Raw genomic sequence first — 25,605 nt, 5'->3', positions numbered from 1 at the left:
GAGGGAAGGAGAGAACTACTGGCGCCAGTGAGATTTGATTTCAGTGGCAGAAATTGGATTAGCAGCCATTAAGGGCCTCCTCACACATACATTTATAATGCTGTGAAGGGGAAAGGATCTGTAGCCAGCCTGTGCTCTCTTTACTCACACACCGACAACTCCTCTGTCTGGGAAAAGGTTACGGACGCTGACACTGGCCTATACTGCCGCTGAACTCAGTTTCCAGTTGATTTATAGGTGGGACACAGTGGTGTGACCTCGAGTGACCCATAGTTAATTAAGGCGTAGGCTAGAGGTAGGCCAAAACTTTTAATGGTGCGTTGTGCTTTTCGCCGCCTGCAGGGAAATGCCGTAGACGGGCGATTTGGCATCCGAGGCAGGGGAGAACATGATACATAAGAAAATAATGCTTAAGTGTAAAAAGGATGAAATTTGTAACAGATTCAGACCTGGAAGAAGTGAAAAAGCTACAATACTAAGGCGGAAAACTACTGGGAAGTACTGCGGCAGAGGCACAGACGTCAGATGTAGGAAAAAAGAAATCAGCCTTTTGACAGAGAGGACAATCATTTACAAGAAGCTCATCTTGCCAACAGACTGACAAGAGGCTCTCTGCACAGCGTCACTTAGCCCTAACAAGGTTTCTCTGGATCACACTCTTTCATTCACTCTTTCATTCTTTCGTTCCCTTTTCCCCCATGCTCTGCTTACTATCACCATGCTGCGAGGCGAGAATGATTTAAAACATACGCATTCCGATTTAAAAAGCTAATGTTGGGATTAGGTCGGTCATTATTTTCTCATCTATGACCCGATGGAGGATCTGCCCAGAGATTAAAAAAGCAGGTTAGCTCACCGCTCAGCTCTTTGATGCTTCGTTTCACTGACAATAAGTTAAAGCGAAAACCCGACTCGGAGATTAGCGTCTCTAAGCGGAGAAGTCCCGGCAAAACATGCATGACTGGCACGGTGATTAATATGGCTGATGGTCGGGGCAGACAGCGTGTTTTTTCCCCTCTGGAGAAGGTCGATCACACCAGCGAGAGGCAGCCACAACCTGCCCGGGATGGAAGAACAGAACAGATGATGACCCCGCACATTAAAGTTCTTCTCCATCGGTCTACTCAGAGTTCAAAGTCATGCTCTGCTGCATTTCATAATAGGGGAACTGTTCCCTTGTTCTGTTTGGTTTACCACCTCTGGCTCGAGCGCTCAAAGGTAGGTTATCACGAAGAAACCTTCCACAGCAGATGTAAAATTAGGCCGACTTCCAAAAAGCTCAAGAACTTTCCTTCCAGAGCTATTTCCTCTACCACACCTTAATTTAAACACTAATGCTGGGTTTCAGAAATGTTGGAAAGTTGGGAATTACATCTTCTTGCTGTACTGGGGAAAATTAAATGGAATAATCCTTTAGGTCAGATTTCCAAATTGGAAACTTTGGGCACGATCTCTCAGGTTTCCGAGATCCACTTTGATGGTGGCATCTCGACATGGCACTGTAATCCTCATATACTCCTAATGTTGATACTGAATTTACTCATTACATCTCATTAAACATCAGTATAGCATCGTTAAACATCAGTCAAAAACATCCCGCTTAAAATGCCAGTGAGCATGTACATCCAAGGTAGTTAGCCCTGATGCTAATGTTGTAGTTACACAAGATAAATTGCCTGAATTAGCGTCTAATACATAATTGTAGCAGTGGGTGGCTGTGGCTCAGTGGTAAAGCCAGTTGTATCTCATTCGGAAGGTTGGTGGTTCAATCTCTGACTGCTACAGTCACATGTTGAAGCATCCTTGGGCAAGACACTGAACCCCAAATTGCTCCCGAAACGCATAGCCATCGGGTATGAATGGGCATAGATCTTTGTCATCAGTGTGTGAATGTGTGTGTGAATGTGACACGTAGTGTAACAGCGCTTTGAGTGGTCAGAAGACTAGAAAAAGTGTTATATAAGTACAGTCCATTTACCATTTTATTACTGTAAATACTGGATATGAGCTAGTGCATGGTGCATAAGTGCATTTGCAGCTAATTTGCTATCAATCTGTTGAATTGTGGTGGATGATATTGCTAGTGTCAGAAATTCCTGATATCTACGATGCTTATTTATAATTCACAGGTCTACGTTAACACTTTCCCCCACTCAGCTGCTTGTAATGGCGGTTTGAACAATATGGCGTTAACAGCTACAAAGCTATTGGTGGCTAAACAGCAGCTAGGAAGACATTTTTATAAGACAATTTCGGAAACACCAGGAGCTACATTTCTTCCTTTGGTGTCTCCTTTAGGTAGGTTTTAATGTTTGTCACTACATTACATCACAAGTAAATGTCTTACAAATTTAAGTTAAGCTTTTAGATGCTTGTCTGCTATGCTAGCTAGCCAACCATTCCTACCGATCGCAAAGTAACAACAGCATCTGTTACAAACCCAGAAATCTCATAGGTTGTGAACATTTTCATTTAAACAAATGTCTGTTAAGTCACTATCTATCACCGAATGAGGTAACACAATGGTGACTGAGCCAATTGCCAACTGATGAAAGCCTTTGCATTTGCAGTATTACAGACAGGGTGTCTGTGGCGCCCAGTTAGTGACGTGATTTCCATCACCCAGCAGTGGTTGATCTGCCAGAGAGGGTAGGCGGAGCTAAGCGGCTGCTTTTCCGGTCTCTGCAAGTGTTGCGAGTAAACAGTAATCTACTATGGCTGAACAAACAAAGAAAAGATCGATGACTACAGATACAACTTCAAAAATAAGTGAAAATCCAAAGAAAAAGAAACAAATTTGACGCTCAGATGAAGCAAACAGTCTAAAAAGGAAAGCGACCGTCAGCGTGGAAAATCAAGAGTTACAACCGGAGCCAACCGTGGACGTCACACATTCATCTGGGAAGTGTGCTCTCGAAATTACCATTTATCGCCATAGGTGCCGCCAAAGACAGCGACACTGAGATCTTCAAGATTAGCACTTTAAAACCTTTGCAATCTTCATAACCCTGAAAGCTTTTATATACAAATTACCATCCTGCAGAATAGATGGCCTCTGTAAAATGCTATAAAGTGCATTCACTCACTTCACACTTGACAACTGCTGCACTAATTCTCTTCAGGTGTTATCAGGACCAGATGGTTTCTTACCAATCCATCTAACGTTTATCTGACGATTCTATGGGAATAGTACCCAATTGTTGCTGTTTTTCTAGATTAATTTCCACCGAGAGCTTCATAAACACCACACAAGGGTGCTGTTTCCTTTAAAACCTTGATTCTGAAAACCTATGTCTCTCCTTAATAGCAATGAGCAGAGGCCTCCGCCTGAGACAACTGGACCCAGCAGCAAGACAGCTTGATTTCCTCCTCCCAGTGGTCTAGTGGTTAGCCATTATTTCTAAATGTCTGGTGGGGGTACTTGACACAGAGAAGAAGAAATTAGGTCTGAAGAGTTAAATCACATGACGTAATTTGGTTTTTGGGCTATGACCTGCTTCCAACTGTTACGGTTTAACCACTTCCAGCCAATATATAAAAAATGTAGCTTATAGCAGAGCTCTGTGCGCACACTGTCGCCCCCTGCAGCACTGAGAGTGCATTTAAATGGAAACCAGCCACTGCAAAACTTATAGAATGTGCCAGCTAGTGATGTTGGATACTCTAGTTTTGAATTTAGGCATAAAACTGATCATTATCGACTTTTTTCCACTAAATGGATCCGTACTGTATTGCAGTGGCTTTACACAGCTAATGGTGTCATGAGGGTAACGTCAGCAGCCAAGCAGTGAGCAGGCATCACGAACGGCCCGCTGAGTCTGATGCGCCTCGAAACCGCAGGACTCAGAGAGAAGTGAGCAGCCCCCTCTGTGGTCTGCTATCTCCCGACTGACTCATCGACACATCTGGGCCTAAGTATATGGGGCTCTCCTGCCCCGTGGGCACTTGGGTAAATGAGGGATAATTAGCTTTAGTTGACTTTAATGAATGGCTTAATGTTGTGTTTCATTTCTGATGAGAAAAATATAAAGCTCAGCAGTTATCAAAGGGAGGCCCCGCGCCGACGTTCCTGAATGCTCGCCGCTGGTGTGGGTCTGTTTGTTTTTGTATTTGTTGTGTGCACGGGGGCGAGGCAGAGAGAGCTGAAGATAGCTGCAGCATATGAGGGAGTGGTTTCAAATGTGACCGCAGATCCACAGATCAGGAAACCTGCCGTGGATATACAGTAGCAGATTCATCATTCTAGCTGGGAAGTTTCTACAGATGTGAACTTTGTTTGTCTTTAATCAAAGATAGAAAAAGGCCAAAGCACTCCACTTTGATTTTCATGGCTTCTATACCAAGAGGAGATCTCTGTAGAGGCTTTGATCCATCTTATAATTTCCATATGCTGTGATATAAAGCAGGAAATGTCTCTCAGAGTTATGATAGTCATTCATCTTAGTTTCCGATAAGTGAATTGCACCGAGCTGATGAAATGAATCATTTTCGACAGACACAAGATCCAGCATGGATTTATTTGTTCCATTCAATCTTTGATAACAAGCAGCTCTCGATCTAGTCTGCTGTAACTGTCATCTACATTTTCCCTGTCTTTACATTGATGCACACATCACTTGCTGGTGCAGCTCGATAAAGCTCTTTATCTTTACCGTACCATTAAGAAGTAAGAGCTAATAAAAGCTGGTCGTGTGCTTTCACACACTCTACCTTTGCCTTTTAAAAGCAAATCAGGCCTGGCATCGTTTGACTGACACACACTCACTGGAGAGGACCTCACCAGTCTCCTTCTCTCTGTGTGAAGCAGCAGCCCAGCAGAATTAACTGTACACTTTTAAAAGCAGCCTCATGCTGACTCTTTGCAATGCTATTTCACAAACATTTGGAGCACTTATTATTTATCTGAGGATGTAAATCTGCATTTCCAGGATCTGTTGAGCATAATGTGTCTCAGCCTCGAGGTGAGGCGGGGGGGTCAACCCCCAACAGAGGGCTCTAGCTTCGGGATTTACCTGGATCAGCCCCCTACCAATGGACCTCTAGGTCTTCCTGAAGAATCCCCCTGCGTTACAGAACCCTGACTCACTTTATGGAGAGGAATAAAATGGTTGTTAACACAGGCATGACGGGGGGTTGCAACAAGGCTTGCTATGAGTAGGGGGCTTTCTGCAGAGATATGGGTCTATAAGAAGGAGGGATGGATGGATGACAGTCAATAAAAGTGTCTATAATTAACAGTTTGTAGAATCCATTTCCCGGATAAACGATCTAATCATAGCTTAGGAGTCGAAACCAGGAACAGCAAGCCGAGCAAACTTTGGATTTCTCCGTATGAGCATTTGAAGCAGAGAGTAACTGTCTTCTTTTAGTCTTTCCTCAACCAGAAATATACACACAAAACAGTGTCAGGGATGTGTTTAACAGTGTGTTTCTCTGTTATAATGCGAGCTGCGATCTATAGCACGACCAACTTACTATAGTACCTAGTGACCGAGCAGTACTACCAAAGCCAAGTAACATATCATGAACTGACTACATTTGTTTTTGGGGTTTAGCAGCTTTCTCCTGCTCTTCAGTCGTAATCTAATCTCCATTTACAGATTCTACATAGAAATGTAGATCTGTAGGCAGGGACGTGGATTTCCAGGACGGCAAGAGCTCTGGTTACTGTTTGTACTATGCTTGTAGTCCGAGTAATATTGACTAATCACGTATCAGCAGGCTGCGGTGTATGCAGGAAAAGAGTCTGTGAGAAGAACGAAAGCAGGCGGAACGTAATGCGCTGTAATAACACAGACAACAAGACATCTGCATGCTAACAGCTAACAATCCGTTCTAGATCTAAAATTCAACTTGAGATAAATTCCCTTGACGCGGTGTCACTAAAGCCGTTCAGCGTTCAGATTTCCAGACTTCCTCGAATGCATCAAAAATGATCGATCTGACCTCCGTTCATCAAACGAGCATTTTAAAAGTTTTCTTCTCCTCTTGAGGACAGACCTGACAAAGCTTCATCTTTACTTTTTACAAGTCTGCGTCATGATGTTGAAATTTCAGCAAAGGTAAGACCCGATAAATTAAGTCAATCACAAGAAAAACAGTTTCTTTTTCTGTAAACAATGCAGCATGCGGAAAAGGAAGTCGTTTATCGCTAACCGCCGGCTACATGCCCCGGCATGTTTACCGTTGTGCCCAGAGGCACAATCATCGTCAGACTATAGCCGATGGGATCAGAGATTGGAAGTAGTCAAACTCTAGCCAAAGCAGTCATCCAAAATATCCTTACATACGCAACACACTGGGTAAATCGTATCCCAAAAGGTTGTTCTGTGCTAATGAAAAAAAAACATCCAGAGACCCATCTAGCAGGGCTTTGAGGAGGAATTTGCCATTTAAAAGACCCTTTTCTTTTTCTATTTCTGCTCACGGAGGTTTGTTTCTGCATGCTATCCGCAACATTGTGGCTGCATTGCTTCCTGATTTCTCAAACTACGAGGCGGGCGGAGGGTCATAATAATAGAACGCGTGTGCGTTAATCGCGCATTAAAATAATTAGTGGAGTTAAAGGGAATGTGCGTTAACACCTTATTTACACGTTAACTTTGACAGCCCTAGTTAAAATGCAAGAAAGGTTTAATCTTATTTTCTCTTTAAATCCATACTATAGTAAGACGTGTTACCTTCTTACTGAAAAACAAACATTATTGTTTTTTTTGCCATATTTTCTCAGTGGATCATTATCTAGTGAGGATTCTGACTTAAAATAAGACTACTAATCAAGCTAACTTTAGCTCGATTAGCCAGAAAGCTACAGCTGATAAATCTGCCGGCAAAGGTTGTCATTTCATCCACACAAATCTACTTTTGGCAGAAAAATGGGAAGGTCGCTTTGTCTACCTTCATTCAAAAATTCAACAGACTTTAAAGATGACACATTTTAGCTATGCAATCAATTTTTTATCATTCTAATGTGTTTTTGAATCATGTTGGTGAAGTTTGTTTCGTTTTAAAAATCATCATATACATATTTTAATTCAATTATTTTTCTGAGCCTCTCCTTCCTCCTGAAACCAACAAGCCATTTTGCAATTCAAAGGTCAGATCTTAGCCACGATTGGCTGACAGTATTTGGAGTGACCGCATAGCCCCTCCCCCACGTGGGATCGCACATGTGGGGGGGCGGCCACACTGTACTGTCACAGTTGTAGAAAACATGGCTGCTCTAGGACCGGTTATTCTGCCTTATATGTAGGAGCCAGATACCAGGAGGTATCGGAATGGTAAGTTAAAATCTTGACTACGACTTGACTACAAGCTAGTGCGAGAAGGCAGCCTGAGGTGAATGACGGTGAATGACGATTGGTCGATTTCAGTGAAAGCAAGGTTCTACATAGAAGCCTGCAGCTGTTCTGAACGGCCCATTTCAGAGGCGACCTTTTTAAACATGTAATTCTGAAAAACATGGAATTTTGCAGTTTTCACTTTTTAACTGTGAACAATAAACACCCGAAAATGTGAAACCCATGCAAAATATGAGCATATCCATATCAAAATATATGACCCCGTTAAAACTGTAAACTGCATATGTGCCACAGAAAGCCTGACAGAGGCAGCAGCTGTAACTCAGAGGGGCAGGGCATTATAACTTTATTAAGAGAGAACAAGGTGACCATGTGTGAGCCACACCGTCGCCATCTCCCCCGTGCATGCTTAAAACAAAGTGTGTCTGTGCATTACTGTTTTTTTTTTGTTGGCATGTGTGCTGAGGTGCATGCACACATTCTTCATTCTTTAATTCCACATGGTCTGCATCCTCCTGGTCTCTGTGGGTCTGTAGGGGAACGGCGGAGGATATAGGAGGAAATTGTCCAGAATGATTCCCTCTTTATATCTCATTTCTGCGCAAGTCCTTTTATCCCCCCTTCGCTCTACTAGGAAACCCCGGGAGGAAATCCCTCACATGTTTGGACATGGAGCACAACTGTCCCAAAACAGGACCAGACCCTAACAAGCGGGGAGCCAAGCTAAGTCAGACGGGCTTAGACAGTAAAACAGAGACAGGGGCCGTCAGGATCATGCTGCAATCCCCGTGCAATGGCCAGTGATGAGGGAATCAAGTCAGGCTGGCGCTTTTTTGTTTTCTTTGATTGTTCAACTAACTCTCGGAGGGCGCTGTTGCTCCGTCTCCTCTGATGATCCAACAGACTGCACATATTTTCTGATAAAAATAGTTTGTTAGTTCACAGCGGAAGAAAGAGGAGGAGGGGTGTGTGTTTGATGTGTTCGCGGAGCTCCTGTTGCACAGGGGAGAGAGGTAAAGCCAATTCAGGAAGGGCTTTATCCTCTCTAAGGCCTGTGCTGCATCAAACACTTGTCAAACACCAGGCAGACAAACAGCTGAGTGGCTCTGACAGATCTGATCGCAGACACGGGCAATACGAGTCTCCGCCGCTCAGCTCGTCTGTCCGAGCACGGCTCTCCAACTCTTGTCAATAATCCCCCTTCAATTCGCTAAAACACAAACAGAGGGCTTTGAGGCATATGGCAGACATTTTCTTGTTGTTTTTAGCTGCGTATGATTACAGTGCAATTTCAACGGTCATTTCAGGGCCTCACCTCACCATGGAGAGGTGTGTGTACTCCAGAAGGCAGCAGCATCTGTCAGAGATGCAGCCGGGGGAAGAGAAAGGAATCAAATCAAAGGGAGACTTAAGCTCTCACTAATCTGAAAGAAATGTCTCAAGGCCTGTCGGGATCACGGTCCTGGACCTTGCCACCCAGCGGGAAGGAGCGTTTATGTTGGAAGGGATTTGATATGGTACCTGGAATGGGTCGAGTTACATGACACCGACCACTCAATCATGTCTTGAGATTTTCCTCTGAGGGCCGTTATGTTATATTCTCAGACGGGGCAATATATTATATATTTTATGTGCAAAAACGTGAATGTTTGACATATTTTACTATTTACATTGTTCTATAAGTTTACTAAATTTGGCAACTAAAAAACAACAAAGATAGTTCAAGAATCATTTTGCACACATTCGCCTAAAATTACAGTCGGCAGCATATTTAATGAAACAAGACTTTTGCCTTTGAAAAACAGGATGTCTCTTACTTTTCTCAATCTCTTTTCTCTCTACACATAAAGCAGATACAATTTAAAATATGACTAATTAATACATTTAAGTGATCTGATGCCCGGTGAATGGGTGTAAAGGGGTTTAACCGGTGTTTGGAAGTTAGGGGTATGTAATGGCTATTTAAAGGGCCAGTTCGCCGATTTTCAACCTCAGTCCCATCATGCTATTATGGGGAGCTAATTAGAAATTTATTTATTGAGGTCATTATGGTAGAAAATAATGCAATTTCACTCTGTGCCTTTGGAGGACGCTTTCCGCTTCTGCAATGGGCCCTGGAAAACAGACTCCTCCACAAGACTATATCCACGCCCACGTCATCTGGCGGAGGCCACGGAGCTTGATACAACTACACTTCCTCAATCTAGGACGCCCGCCTCCGATGTCATGTCTCATTCAAAATCATCAGGTTTGAAATGTAGACTGCAGATCCGAAGACTTTTTTAGACGATCCACCATTGCATTCTGTACCGCTCTGAGCCGTTGCCTGCAGCGATCAATGTCCTTGACTGTAAAATGTAGTATTTCACTCCAGCGTCTCTCACTACACCGTTCCTTTCAGAGGGAGTGGCGCAATGCACGCTGGGTGTTGTAGGAATATAGAATGGGTGAAACCACGAGCTGTTTGTACAACTTTCTCCACAGCTATGGAGCCAATTTCAAATATTATTGCTTCTATCGATTACAGAGAACACCAGCTTTGACTGACAGTGGCTTTTTCCAGGGGCGAACTGCTCCTCTAATGTTTCTGAATGTAAAAGTTTAGTGTATGTTGCTCTGAGTGATAACACCTGCAACAATTTGCACTTCATGCTGCCGTTTAAAGTGTCTCTGAACGTTTTGGTTGAGACTGCTCTTTTCAGCAGACACTCTTATAAACGCACTGTGGCTTAACGTAGCGTTGCATTTAGAAGCTAAAGATTCAGATATCTTTTTCAGAAACAACAAAACAACTTGTCCATCAAGTCTCCGATAAGCTGTTCACAATTACAGATGGACTTGTGTCTAAGCAGGGTGGTGTTTTTGTTTTATTCAGTGATGAAAACATAAAGGCCACCAACTGAAGTTGCTAACTGATGACATCACCTTAGTGTTTTGCTGTTTGTGTTGATGGAAGTGTAGGGATCTTAGTTGGCCCTGGCCTCTACTTACCACTATAATGGCTGTGCTTTGGTCTGCGTCCCCCCTGTATTTGTCACTGTTCACACACACACACACACACACACACACACACACATACACACACACACAGAAAAACACCCAGACACACAGACGTACACACAGCCAAAGGGCAGCAGGCCTATACTTGTTGCTTTGTTGTGTCTGCATGTCTGTGCGCTGGGTCCACACTCATGGTCATGAGTGGGTCAAAAGCCACAGCCTCTCTCTGAATCACCAGCTCTAATTAAAGCTGTGATGTCTCTGTAAAGAGACCCCAGCAAGATGGTGAAAGACAGGGAAGGAGGGTGAAAGGAGAGGGAGAGGAGCAGAGAGAAAAGGAGAGAAGAGGGGCTTCTGGTGGCTGAGCCAGTGCAACTGTGCACCAGATGTTTTCAGGCTCACCCGTTCGGCTCCTCGCCCTCCTTCTTTTCTCCTCAAGCCAGACCACTGGTGAGGGAGGACTCAAGTGCACGCAGCACTCCCTTGAACAATGTGCGCCACGCGAACACATCCTCCTCTATGGCATGCACATTGTTGCTCAGACAGCCCCGCATTGTGATATGTGATACACAAACGAAAAAAGCGTCACTGGAGTGCGAGACAGGAAAAGAGAATGGAAACACGGGTGAGAAAAAGAGTAGATAATGTGGTGACTTGTTCTGCCTGTGAGGTCTGTTTTATTGTTTGGTGGTGTCTGTTACGTGTGTCTCACACTCTGGCTGTGTTAATGTGTGTGTGAAAGTGTGCGTGTATGCTTCCTCATCTGCCTGGTGTGGTGGAGATGTGGAGATGAAAGCATTTGCGGCCCACAGGAGAGCTGGCAGCAGTGCTCGACTGGAGGTCTGGCAGACAGAGAGAAGAGGTGCAGGGATGCAGCACAATCAAACAGAACGAGCTTGGGTTATCTAAACATGAGGTAAGACGCCCAACACTGGAGCCTACTTCCACATGAGTCCCTACAATACAGGCACTTCATGCTTTTGACTGAATGAAGCAGATATATTCAATTTATGTCTCAATATAATATTCTTACACTTTACAATTCCAAAACCTTGCAATAAAGTTTAAACTTCAATGTTTTCCAAGACTTTTATGCCTGTCCGGGTGAAAGAGCCTCTAAAAGTACATTTTAAAGCAGGGTGAGCAGGTTTCATTACAGGTTTTACAGATCGCCACCCCTGAAGCTGCTCTGTAAAATCTTTTCACACCTCCCTGTTTCACTTTCTCTGGTCAACTTTCTGATATGAAATCAGGGAATAATCACCCACTGTGGTCAGCCCCCATTATATCACATGAGAACATTTCTGACCAAAAGAACCCCGTATATAAGAGTCCAACTCTACTTCAAAGATCTCATCACAAGCTGTTGCCATCCATCCCTGTAAAGACACAGACCGTGTCTTGACTGCTGTAAAAAATCACAGGGTATAACAACACGGACTACCTAAGGGAGCGTTCACTGAAGGTGCGCTTTACGGCCCTGACCGTGTCATGGGCAATATCAGCCCATATACTGCTCAGCGGGGGGAAATAGCTCCCGTTTGTGGGGCTTGAGAACATGAAAACATTCCACTTCTGTACAGTATCTCCCCCCTTTTCTCTCTCCCCATCCCATTTGCTGCCACTTTGTTTGTTTGTGTACGTCTGTTTTTGATGGGGCTGTTGATGGCGACCCATATGCCTCATTTCCTCTGCCAGAAGACGACAACGGAAGCCTGGCAACCAATGTGTTCCTCCTGTTTGAATAAGGCACACTGAACAATATGTGCAAGGGTGTCTAGGTTTTCAAGCTTGTCGTAGCAATGGCTACATCAACACATGGTCATGTTTGGCTGTCAAGTGGACATCTATTAAGCACCAAAATATATTCAACAGACATATCCAAATTTCCAAGCTCTGATTTTTTGGAATAGAATTACTACCGATGCACACTTCACAACAAAGCAAGTTGTACAAATGTGTGTACACAAGTCTACAAAAGGCAGTTCAGCAAAACCACAACTCAACTAGGCCAAAGAGTGTGAAAAAAAACTTCACTCACACCCCTCCTCTTTCTTCCTGCTTGGAAAAGACCAGATGACAATAATGTGGAGTATGGAGCCCCATTGAGCGCCACTGACCCCTCCTCTTCCACCTCCCTCCTTCCATCCCTCCACCCCCTGGTCTTTGAAAGGCCTCCACATGTTTATGGCTCATGCCTGTGGTATGACGATGGATTCTCCATATAAAAGCCAGCGGGATCATGGGGTGTTTCAAATATTGCTCTCTGAAGACAGTTGCTGACAAAGTGACAGCAGCCATATTTATTTTGGTCAGAGAGCAGGGGCACTTAGCGGGAAGTTAATCAGAGACCCCAACTCCTCCCTCTCCCCATGGTTTCCAGCACCCCCCACCCCCCCAATAAGGAATGTACCCAGGGCAGAGAAGTCGCAGACACTTCTGGTAATGACTCTCTGCTACGATGGAAGATTTAACGCTACTGAACTGCTTGAAAGGCTGAGAAAAACACCCCAAAAGTTTGGTTTGAGTACATCATGTGTTGTCTGTCTGTCCAGACATGAGCCTTGATAATCAATTTTCATCTGGTTAGAAAGAGGTATAAAACACAAGCATGAAAACATGTGCAAAAAAACGTCTAATTTATGAGTTTTGCAAATATATAATAGCTGAAACAGAGCTTGTGTTAATTAGTGACTGTGACCGCAGCGGTGACCGTAACTGCCATTGGCATTAGGATACTGAAGACCTGGCCAAGTCAATGACAGGTTGATGTGTCTTTCCTCTTCAACTGTGCTCATTTCGCTACAGCACATTGCAATGTTCCCAAACACTCATCTCAGACCTACAGTTCCATACAGTGTCTACAGTATGAGAAAATCATCATCATGTGTGTTTTGAGTTTTCTTCATCTTCACAACCAGATTCAGACAACATTTTATTTAATTAATAATCGATTCAAGCTTGTGCAGTGGGTGGTAGTGGCTGGGGGGGCGGTTGCCTAGTCAGACACCAGCCTAGGCCCTGTGTCTGGAGCCAGGCCATCCATGCTTTCCAAAGGAGGCAGGGTACTTCTAAGGCCTTCCACCAGCTACTGTGTCAGCCCCTATGGAGCGGCCTTATTAAATGAAGATTAAGCCGTGGCTCCCCCAGTCACAACAGGCTGCGGTGCGGGGCACACATAATCACTATGACAAGGCGGCTGCCAATTAGTGCTCTCCTTCTGTCCTGGGAAAATGCTCCTCACCCTGCTCCCGCTGGCGGGAAGAACTGATCCGGATTGTCCGTGATATTACCCAGGCCAGAGATCACCGTTAATCACCACCCGTCATTCCACTGTGGCAGAAATCAGAGTGGGACTTGTCATCTGTGCACCAGCCCTCCCTTCCATAAGTCCTGACTTCCCGTAGAGCACACCCGGGGAACATTAATTGGAATAATGAGATAAGTACATGAAGGAACAGAAGTGCAAACCTCTGTTCCTAAGTGCCTTGGGTAGTCTTCAGAGGGGTGGCTTGAGAAGAGCTCGATTGTTGTTTGGCTTGACAAACTGCACCATGAGCTCCTCTACTGAGACAAGTAGAACACACTCCATCAATTAGCCACAAGTTGAAAGCTTGCATCTGTTTTACAAAAAAGCTGGCCTCATTGTAGAGGCTACATCTGACAAAAACACATCCAGAGATGTGTTTGGATGACGGGTTTCCGAGCCAAACACAGGCCAGATTCAGATGTGATCATGCTGAGTGGGTAACTAAAATGCTCAGAAGTGCATGGCATCTTTCGCCAGAGCTTAAAGCTCTTGGCACAGCAAGTATAAACACCAATATTTTGTGTCACACACTTGCATGAACACTAAATGCTTGCCTATATGTAGAGACTACCAGGAACCAGAATTGTTTGGTGTCTCGAGCAGTGTGTGCTGCAGACAAGGAGGTAAAGTTTCCTCCTGAGCGGATTTGAGGTAATAACCAATGTTCTGTGCATCGTTTTACAGGAGCATAGACTTCAGCGCAGATGGTTTGCAGACGGTGAGGACCAGGAGGTCCACGGCACTCTGGATTCACCACAGATCCAGACTGGCTTCAGACAGAACCTGGCATAAATCCCACTAGTCAGCCAAATCCTCTTGGGGTCTGGTTGATCTGGGGAAGATCTGGGTTCACTGTGGGCCCCTTTGTCAGATTGTAGGTGCTTGTGGGGTACATTAAACAACTGCCCGCCTCTCTGTCATGTCCAATGGCCTTAAATACAGACAAAGACCTTGCAGGGCCTGTAGGTTTTAGTCTACAGAGGAGTGATGAGGTGGAAATCTGAGTCCAGGTGGATTTATCCTCTTTTACAGCCCAGCCACAGACTGTGTTACAAAAGTTATTTATCCAAGGTTTCAAATTGATGGCAGAGGGAATAGACTGGGCATCATAGCTGCAAGAGGTGGTTATCACAGTTACACTATAAACTCAAGCTGCACACACAGTTATGACAGACGGTATTAGTGGTGGCTGGATTCAAGCACTTAGATGACTGATGGGATGGAGGGCTTGGCCTCGGTTGAGCCCTACAGCAGAAAGGGTTTCTCTGGTTACATGCACAGGAAGATCAATACACCCACAAAGGCCTGTTAGCTTTCCAAGCACAGGTAGATAATCCAATGGCCAAAGATAATCATGATGTGTTTCTTGTTTATCTCTCTTACTTTTACTGCTGAAACCCGGTTTCTTCCATGAGGTCAGCAGGATGGCTGAGTCATCATGGGTTTTGAGAAGCAGTCATAGAAGCAATTTGAGTCTAATTTGATCTGAATTGTTCTGGGAAGCCAGGTCTTAAATATGTTTCTGTTATCAGTTCCAGAATTTGCTAAGCTATGAATTTTTACTGTTCCATAAATTCATATTGTAAAACTTCTGTTCTTGTTTGGTTTAATTTTGGGCTTGGCCGCCTCCAGCAATACCAATGCCTCTGAATGAATCTACCTCCAAATCAAGCAAGCACAGCTGCACAAATGTCCCTTTGGCCCGCTAGCGTAAAGACTTTTGTGTTGTCTGAGAATCTGAAAGCCGATTTGTAAAACTGTTGGAAATTAGCCCGAGTTTCATTGGTGTGTTTGTGTTGGACTTTACTCCCTCTTAAATCTCAAACCAGGGATTACATTAAGAGTGAAAGTTTCAAGAGATTTAACATTTTAAGTTGTTTATACAACATCTCAGTGACATGGCAGAAGCAGCTGTTGTTCAAAGACTGTAGTGGAGTGGGCGAGACAGAAAGAAAAGGAAATACCCAGACGGATTGATAGGTGACGCAGGGCAGCAGAATTAGGAAGCAGAGAAAGACAAATCATGTTGTCACCCAGATCTGTTTGTAAACCAGTGAATCTGATGACAGGGCTTGCTGGGAAATCTCCTTAGGGAATTCCTTAATGGCATCAATATGGAACAGCCGGGCGCTGCAGTGTTATCACTCTCCTTACCTTTCCTCTCCTCTTCCCCCAACAGCTCCCAAGACCAAGGGAGGGGGGGGAACACAGTCTGTCAATGCTGATAGTAGCGGAGCAGCTATTAATAAAGTCTCTTTATTGTTTATAGCCTGTTCAGAGCACCACTCCAGGGATGGAACCCTCTCCAGGGTACAATGCAAAATGCCTGGCACACTCACCAGCCAAGCAGCCACAAGACCAGACTTCCTTATCCCTCCAGAGATTGTCTACCACATTTGCTGTTGAAGTCTTATGAAAGCTCCGCACAAGTCAAACAGCTGGCTAACGATGGAAGATTTTCACAAAGATTTTCATCAACACTGCACGGAAGGTTTTCAAATCACTTGATTTTTTCAGAAGTTATGTGATTAATAGCAATGGGAAAATTTGTTTTCCAAATAAATAATGCAGGACTTGTTTAATCCCATTGCCAAGCAGGTTAATCTATTCAATATGGCGTTAGACACACTGACATAGTGACATATCAGTCCACATGCAGTTGGTTGAAATGTACGAAACTGTCATTTTATTTTTGCCAAACTTCATGAGCTAGCTTAACATTAGCTTGACAGTCGAATGGAAACTGCTCTTGTCACAGTGTAGCGCCATATATTTTGTCTCATTTTTTGCACCGCACAATCTTTCCCTGCCATTTTTGGGAAAGAGTGCGTTATCAGGACACTGCTTCTACTTCTGGCAACACCAGGTTAGAACAGCAAATTAATCCCAGCAGTGCAAATGATATACGGTGTTTACACTGATCGGCAACTTGTACGGAACACATCAGACACGGTTTACACAACTCGTCATGTTTGCTGTAAAACTGCCTCTCCTCTTGATATTATCTGGGCTTTACTTTCTTGTGTGTGTTTTACGGAGGGATTAGATCTTTGCAGACACAGAGGGGAATGAAGAAGATCATTTGCGTTGTCCTTGTGCGTTGGGGCTAAGCTGGCCAGGGATCTGTCAATGACGTCCAGTGTAATTTAAATACGTAGATATGTAGAAATGCAAGCCAGGGTGATCAGATAAGCATTTCCATAAATAGTGTATACCTACATGCTGCTTCCACTGTCTCCATTTAATCCACAGCATCTTTACGGTCGGCAGTTATATAATCCTGTGCTTATCCCAAACATTGGTGTCTGGTGTCCGTTGAGAAGAACTGATAAAAATGTTCATTTTTAGATTGTATTATGTTCAAAGTCATCTTATTAACTATTTTCTAGATGTATTTAAGGAATTAAATTCACCATGCTGCATTGCAAAGCTGTGTTTTAGTAGTACTCATGGCCCTTAGCTTTAACAGTACAATTTATATGAATTTTAAATGTCTAGCTAACAAGGTATTCTTCAAGAGTCAGGCCATAATGCAGCCTTTTCTTGGATCTCAATTTCCTGATCACCTGCACTACAGAGTGTGGCCTCTCCTCCCATTGGACTATGCTTTATTATGCCTCACTGGAAGTGATTATTTTACAATGTCAGTTAGTCGAGCGCCCATGAGACGGCACTGGATCTCCTTCCGTTGGACTTGAGCAGCTTATATTTCTACACTGTATTTATTTAAACTGAAAAGTGTTGCATTTCACTGCCATTTGCCAAGTGGGGAGTTTTAACTAGTGGTTGAGCAGTGGGGAAGTCACAACACATGCCTAGGTCTGAAATTTACCTTTATTAAAATGGCCACCACCGCAGTGACACTTTTACACACAGCTTTAACCACACAGCGGAGGACACTGATGTTCCACAGGGAGGTTTGCAATGACTGGAGCAGCGGGGAGCGGTAGCTTTAAGTAAGATGGAGTGGGGAGTCTGCTGACAGTTTGTAAAGGTCTGTAGAAAAATGGTTTTGCCAAACAGTCAATTAAGACTTCACGAGTTCCTGTCAGTGACTTCATGCTTGAGATAATTAACAGCTGTAACCATGAGCAACAATGCCAAATTTTAATTAAAGAAGGTCATAAAGTTCCCTGAAAAAGGTCAAGCAGGCACGGCAGAGTCATGACGAGGTGCAAGGGGGTCGGGGAGAATTTCCCAGACAAACAGGACAGTGCTTTAGGAACTAAATGTGCCATGGAATCACAGTTTCCAACCCGGAGAGAGAGAGTGCTGAAATATGAGAAACTATCAGGGTTTATTTCAAGTTTATTTACTCTTTCACCACTTCACTGAATGATCCTCCCATTCAGCAGCCCATGCCAAAAATGGAGAAAAATCCTCGAGCTTCGAATATTTTCCTCTTTCTTTTAAACAATGTTTTTCTTCTTTTGACAGCCTGAATGATATCTGCCACTGTAATTGCTTCCTTATTTGGTGAATTAAATATTTACACTTGGCCTAACCTAATCCAAAGTTTATGAGAGACGTAAAAGTACATTAAGGGAAAGACATTTATTTTAAAAGCACTGCAAACTGAGGCCATCACCCCAAATGGTGTGTTTGGACGGTCTGAGAGAAATGGTTTACTTTCCGAAAAAAAAATATTTCCCTTAGCTGTATTCAAACACGGAGAAATTCCAGATTTGACTTCTCATTTAATGGCCTGACATACATGCTGTGTGCACCGCAAATATCTCTCAAGCTGACGGGAGGAAACAGAGACGGCCATTGAGGAAACCTGCAGTTTGTACTTTAAAGAATTCCACTGAGGAGAGGAAGAGAGATGGGAGAGAGGGGGAAAATATACCTCAGGAAAAGAGTTGGCTTTCACGCGGCCGCCGTGGAAAAATACTGATATTTCAAACACGGATACGCCACTGTGCACCTCAAAGGCGCAGACAGTGAAAAAACAAAGACTGAGTGCAAGGTACAGGGGTTACATGAAACAGGTGGAACTCTGAGAGGGGAAAGAGGGCTGTTTTCTTTAATATTCACCAGAGTAGTGCAAAGTGAACATGGATGGAGTCTGGACTGTCTGACAGAATGTCTCCCTCACACACATCAACATATGGCTGCATGACATCCTTACCTCTCCTGCAGTGCCTCATGGCCATTTTGCACATCCTGGACTCAGCGATGGTGGGACAGGGTATTGTGTCCTTGGGTGGTTTCTTTACAATGTGCCGCGTCCGGGTCTCCAGACCCCACTTGTAGCCACAGGTTTTGTTTCTCCTGGTGCAGGCTCCCCACTCACTCCACTGGCCCACCTCACAGCCTTCTGCAGAGACACACAGAAACAGGGATGTGCAGTGAGACCGCAACAGAGGGCTATTTAGAGGCAAGTCAGAGACCCTAGGTCAAGCTTTAATACAGGGTGAAGGAGCTTTACTGGGATGCTATAACCTCTGTGTGTGTGGTCCCAGTGGAACTGCTTGTTTTTCCAGTACAAAATAAGCAGGTTAACTGAGAGGTTATAGAAAACTGTGTGCAGGTTAACAAAGGTCACTCAAAACTTGATTTTGTTTTTCATCTTTTGGTACATATCAGTAAAGTTTCACATACCTCCACACTCCATGGTGTCTTCCAGCGGGGCAAAGCCCTCGGGGCACTTATCAAAGCAGCGCCCTTTGTGTAGGTAAAAGCCCGACTTACACTTGGTGCAGAAGTCTTTGCTGAAGCAGGACTCACAGTTCTCTATCCTGCACCCTGGAGGAAAAGGAGAGAAAGAGGAGAGTCATCAGGGTCTGAGCAACCCTCTCATCTGGAGTTGATCGAGAGCTAAGGGGTTTGGGGAAGGGGGTTCTTGAAAGGATTATACCGTCTTTCCCACAAAAAAAAAAGAAATGTGGATGCCCTGTGAATCATTTCTCTCCGGGGCTCAAGTGTATTTCAGAAAAACTTGTTTTGCCTGACAGAGATTCTTCTTTCATCTTCCTGCTCTTGTTTAGAGTGAACAAATCAACAGTGTGAAAACACAACAACAGAGACGATGAGGAATTATGTCACGCTGATCTCTTTCAACAGATTGCCCCGACATCCAACAGTCTGGATACAAACACACAAGCTCACATGTTTTCAACATAGTGTGCTGAAACAGGAACAATACATCCCATTAGGGAGCCTTAATATGCTATTTTATCACTCCACACTGCTCCAATTTGTCTCTTTCCATAACTGAGGATTATTGGAAAGTCAGGTTTTCATTAAAGTGCGAACGAAGGTTCATGATAACAATGACGGCCAGCTGTTTGTATCCTTTAAGATGAAAAGGGGGGAGATTGAGTAAGGGAGGGGGAGGCGTGGGGAACAATACATTCTCTGCTGCCCTACCGAACAAATGCTACGGCATTTAGTCACTGAACACAACAGCATCCATATCCTCCCACGCCACACCCTGCTCCGGCGCATGTCACACAGCGCCGCGCTTGCACAGAAAAGCACGGCAATATGTCATCAAGCTCTTACTCTGCAAATAGCACGTCAGACAGAAATTACAACAACCACACCAACAGGGCGACACACAGGCCCACATGATTAGAAGGAGCCTGCCAGAGCTGTCTAATTTATGACGCTCCTCAGAAGCTCTATGGGGCCCTATTGCGCAATAGGCTTCCAATGTCAAGGAAGCACAGTCTGAAACCTTCCCAGGTAGGGCGTCATCTGCTCCTCTGATTGTGTCTCACACGAGGACGCAACCATGCATTAGCACGTGTGCTATTCTAGGCGCGTAAACCTGCGTAACTGTGATTTTCCACGTGCGATAGCAGCGGAGGCTGAGGACTGCTCTTTTATCTGTGACCCTTGCTGGGCCCGGGGAAGGGAAGGTTCTCACAATCACACCCCTTAATTACACCATCTCCAGCTAACCATCAGGCCTCCTCCTCGACATTCCTCCAAAACGAGGGGGTCCCTCCCCGCTTTACTTTGAACCCTAAAGTATGGCCTCTGCCCACTCACTCTGGTCTCACGCTTTCCCGACCAGTCTAAACAAACCATGGACACACACACAAACACACACACACACACACACACACACACACACACACACACCGATCAGATATGGCTTGAGATAGAGCAATGAAGCTGGACTCCACAGTCTGAAAAATGTACATAAACTGACCATAAATCACTGATCTCTTTGGTAATTTCCTGTGTTCTCACATCCTTTTCATGCTATCAATTCAATCATCTGATATTATTTAACTGCGCTACCTTTGTTGCATTTTATCTCATATCTCACACATGTCTTGGATATCCACAGTTACGCAGTGCTGTCCAGATTTGTCTGGAATGTGTACGTTTAAGGGAGGTACAATTGTATTTCACTTTTTAAGCTCTACCTCTCAGCCACGTCTTTCCGGCTGAAACACAAATAGTCAGGCGTAAGTTTGATACAAGACAAGCCCGATACAGGGAGCAGGCTAATAAATCACCAAGCTAATTGGAAAGCACAAAGCTGTCTTTTACCCTGCACACTTCCCAGGGCTGTCATCACCTGAGAGACTTTTAGCTCCCAAACACAAAAATAAAAGAGTAAGAGGAGGAGGGGGACAAGAACATCTGGCAGTTCTCTCAAACACTGGGGTTGTTGTGCAATCGTCAGTTATTGACAGTAAATACGAGCAACGCAGATGTGTGAAATACTCTATACTTGCAGCGGCAGCAGCACTTGACAGGGCTGCTGATTAAAACACGGTTGTTGGTTTCTGATGTGGTAAGGCAATGGTGCAAATGCTCGGAAAGCGTGTTTTCTAAATAGAAGATAAGTTATAATGTCCTTCTGTGAGATGGATGAGGTGGATGACACATCAATGCGGCTCCATGGGAGTTAAAATGCAGGGAGGCAAAGCTGGGGGGGGGTCAAAGGTCATCAGAGAACGAGGTGGGTCGGAAGGGATCACCATGACAGACATTTATCCCTCCGTCCAGTTACTGGCAAAAGGCTATCTGGGAAAGCGTGGGCTATCTGTGACACTGGAGATGCTCCCACAACGATCACTGGCCGAGGCAGCTCGTCCGGCAGCTCCAGAAACAGATACAGGGGAGCGGGTTCATTCTTCACGCGGGATTAACCTCTGGACCACCTTTAAAGTCTTGATCTAGGTGCCTCAGGGAGACTAATGAGAAATAATGAGGTCATCAGATCCTATTGAAGGCCCGGTGTTCCTGGGACCTAAATGTATTATCGTCATTATCTAGAAGGCTGGTTCTGGCCATGAGTTTTATTATGAACGCAGGGGAAAAGGCCTTATGTTTCAGCGCAGAGAGGGAATTTCAAAGTGGCTGAGGGTGCACGATTTGGAGAGATGTCGTCAGAGCTGTACTCTGCATCCCTGATACACTCTGGTTGTTTGTTAGAGTTTTAACTTGAATTTTATGTGGTATGTCAAGTGTATTTGAAGTTGAGGGGATGAGTCACAGAGCGTTACTTGTGACCTAATGGCACATGCTTGGCAGAAGCCGGTCCCTCTGCTGTGGTCTGGATAAAAAACCCGCCGATTTTATCATGGACACCCAAAGCCTCATGTCAGCTTCAGTCAACTGCTGTTCATCCGCAGGCTGACAGCACCATGTGTAATCACTCTATTTATTTACATGAATGTTCACTTTGTAAAGAAAGGGTGCTAAATCTTTTATTTAAAGATTGATGAATCACTGTGTTCCAGGCGGGTTCTTTTTACATTATCGGAGCTGGAAGTGGGTTGTCTATGGAGAGTCTCAGCTTCCTCCAAAAAGCTAACCAGACCCGATATTGCGCAGCAGGAGTGTCCATGTCGTAAAAGGCCTGGCAGTGTGAAGAGGAAAACAAGCCCTATTTTTCCATCCCTTGCCTCCAAACTGAGTCGTACAGCTCCGACCCACTCTCTAGCCCCCAGGTATAGCTGACACGGAAGCTTTGGCTTGCTCGCTGCCACCCGGCCATGTCATGTGGAGCTGCGGATGGCAGAAGTTCATGACAAAGGCCAGAGCTGCCATGTTCTTCCCACCTCTCTCCATGCTGTTTTTTCCACATGGGTGCTCCTCTGCACGCCGGTGTGGAGCAAGGTGAAGCAGAGGTGGTGTTCCTGTCAATCAGCATCTCCCAGAGAGAGAGCAGGGATGACAGATGTGTCAGAGATCTTCCTAGCTTCTTCAACCCAAGGAATACAGTCTGTAATATGCCAGGATCTGCTCCTGTAAGTGCTCAGCCTGCTCCAGCATAAACACAGACAACTCAGGATTCAGACAGTGGTCAAGCACGGACAGCCCTTCCACTGACACTACAGTACACAAACCTGATTAAACTTACGTCCAGCTGCAATGTCATGGGAGCAGGTTAAGTTTGGTGTGTCCATTGTATTGTCTGGCAAATCTGAAAGCGCAGTTAGTAGTGCTGTGATGATTAAATGTCCCTTGGTAAAGTTTAAGGGCCAAAAGCAACTGGTCTATTTGTTGGTCAGACTGTGCAATGGAAATACCCACAAGCTCAGAATAAGAGCAGCAGAGAACTTGAATGAGAGGCGTGGAGAGGCAGAGCGGGAGAGAGAACGGCCGGCACTGCCAACTTAAGGTTGCAAAAGCCATATTAGTTCCTTTACACAGCCCCGGTACCCATTTGGCTGAGGCCCATGATGCATGGCTCTTATCCATCTCCAACCCAGCGAATTCCCGTGAGGTACTTAAAAACTAAAACGATCTTGGAAGAGATGCATCCAATCAACCTCCTACTTCCAACCCTAATTTGATGTGACAAAGCTGCGAGAAATACAACAATGGGATTTTGTAACAGATTTCCTGAGTCTGACAAATGCAATAAAAAGAAATTCACAATTAGCAATCCAAAAAATTACTTTCGACAGAAGAGTCTCTAGTGGCACATTATGCTGGCACTGAATGAGCTGTGATATTTAAACCACGTTTCCAGGATATTGGCAATCTCAGGCCTTGATCACACTGGTTGTTGGTTGGCAGCAAACACAGCTGGGGTTTTTAAGGCCCGCTGCAGGGGGGTAAGGGAACTGGGTTGGTGGCTACAATGTATGTAAGTGTGGGTGGCTGTGGGGGGTCCATAATACACCCCGAGGGAGGAAGTTTTGAATGCAGCATTGATCCCATGCTGACCCTATCAACACTCTCTTTCTTTCAAAGGCCAGCTCTGATAGTTGCCTTTCAGCTCATAATTCTTTCAGCCAGAGAGGTTTCTTGTGATACAGAATGACAGAATATGCTTTGGCTTGGGAATGTATGTAAAAACCGAGGTATTATGAAATGTGACTGACGCGGGAGCATGACTGCACCGCATTCACACAGATTTGGCTGTACATAAAGCAGCACACTGTGTGACCGTTGCTACAAATCTTCCCTGCAGAGCAGTGGGTTGACACCCACAGACACTAGTGTGGGGCCTCTTCTGGGCCGCTGATAAGAACCCCTGTGGATAACTCTGGAGTTCCTGCATATGGTTTATGGCTCATATCAACCCATCCATTAGCTGCTGAAAGGAGCTCTTGCAAAGCAGAGGCATAGGAACATAATGTATGAACATACAAAAAGGTATTATGCAACAAAAAGGCATTGCTAAAGAATGAGCCTCATCTTGTTAACAGTGTGGCTCCAAGGTCTCGCGCCTCTTTGGAATACAGCTGTAAGTGCAGCTGTAATTTCCAGTTATGTTATGTTGGGGAAAATTCACACTGTTTTTGGATCTAACAGTGGTGTTATTTGTGCCTTAAATCTAAAATCTAAAGTTTCTCATTTAGTTATGAAAAATTAGTAGGTCATGTTTGGTAAGGCCATTAAATTGGGACAATAAATAAGAGTATAATAGGCTGGTTAGGGTCTCCCGTCAAGTTTCTAAAACCATATTTTGAATGTCTTCATTACAAGAAAGTCAAATTATTCCACATTTCTGTGACTGAATGAGGCCAGGCAATCGTTTTTGTATGGTATAACTTTTTTCAGCTCTATATTTATGTTATTATTGTAAATTATCAATATTGGGAGATATTGGAATTCGCAACGGGTTTATGTCCACATTAATCCTAATCCAGACATTGGAGGTTTTCTGGGCAAGTCCGACTGGGAGGAGACCCTGGGCAGACCCAGAGCTTGCTGGCCTGGGAATGTTTCGGAATCCCCCAGGAGGAACTGGAAAAAATTGCTGGGGAGAGGGATGCCTGGGTCCCCTTGCTTAGCCTGCTGCCACCATGACCCAGCCCCAGATAAGTAGAAGATGATGGATAGATGGATGGATGAATGTTCCTTCTTCAGTTTTGGCTTCCACAGGTCAGGTGAAGTAGAAAGTCAACAGCAGATTGCTGCTAGGATGAGCATATGTTGGTGTTTTTTAAGGACATGAAGGCCATGTTGAATCAGCTTCTTTACACTAAAAGACCAAATCTAATGGTGCATTTGGACAATTCTTACCTCACAAAGTTATACATTTACGAGGTCATGGGCAGGATGTTGACTTATAAAGGCTTAGAAGTTTGTACCTGATACCTTTCACTTGGCGAAGGATGGCAAGAGCAAAAGCATCAAATCAGAAACAAAAACATTCTTGACGTCAAACCCTTGCTTGGTTAAGTTTATGCGTGGGGAATGACTTGGTTTGGGATAGGTAATAGATATCCATTCTTGGCCATTCATTGTCAAAGTTGAGGCCGGACTGGTATTCACCATAGAGGAAAGAAATCTTTCAACCTGTCTACAGCTTCCTTCCCAGGGCATGCTGGGAAAGGCTTCAGCCCACCCATGACGCTGAAAAGACGTACTAAAGTTTTCCCACCACTAAAAATAACATATTAAGCACGTTTTACAATCTGATAATTTTGGTCTAAAATTAGCAGTATTCCACTCGCCTTATCTGTTAAAATATCTGACTTTCCTGGCGTCAAAGTGCGTCACACTGCCAGCTCACAGAGTAATAAGTGTATTCATCCCTTGTCTTCGCCCATGGCTCTCTCTGTCACA

General features: G+C 44.5%; 1 protein-coding gene across 1 annotated transcript in view; it reads right to left on the bottom strand.

The window, feature by feature from the left end:
• The window catches only part of rspo2 (R-spondin 2), a 62,285-nt gene that overhangs the window by 8,409 nt on the left and 28,271 nt on the right, over window positions 1-25,605 (bottom strand). The window contains exons 4-5 of the mRNA XM_069656589.1: window positions 19,216-19,359; window positions 18,743-18,931 (exon numbers count right to left, since the gene is read on the bottom strand). Coding sequence (XP_069512690.1) covers window positions 18,743-18,931; window positions 19,216-19,359 — 333 coding nt within the window. The remainder of the gene's footprint in view (window positions 1-18,742; window positions 18,932-19,215; window positions 19,360-25,605) is intronic.

The sequence above is a fragment of the Semicossyphus pulcher genome, unplaced genomic scaffold, assembly GCF_022749685.1.
Source record: "Semicossyphus pulcher isolate SPU_LCO1_2020_fin unplaced genomic scaffold, fSemPul1.0.p SCAF_9, whole genome shotgun sequence".
In the NCBI taxonomy this organism is placed as follows: domain Eukaryota; kingdom Metazoa; phylum Chordata; class Actinopteri; order Labriformes; family Labridae; genus Semicossyphus; species Semicossyphus pulcher.
This window is presented reverse-complemented; position numbering and strand designations above follow the sequence as displayed.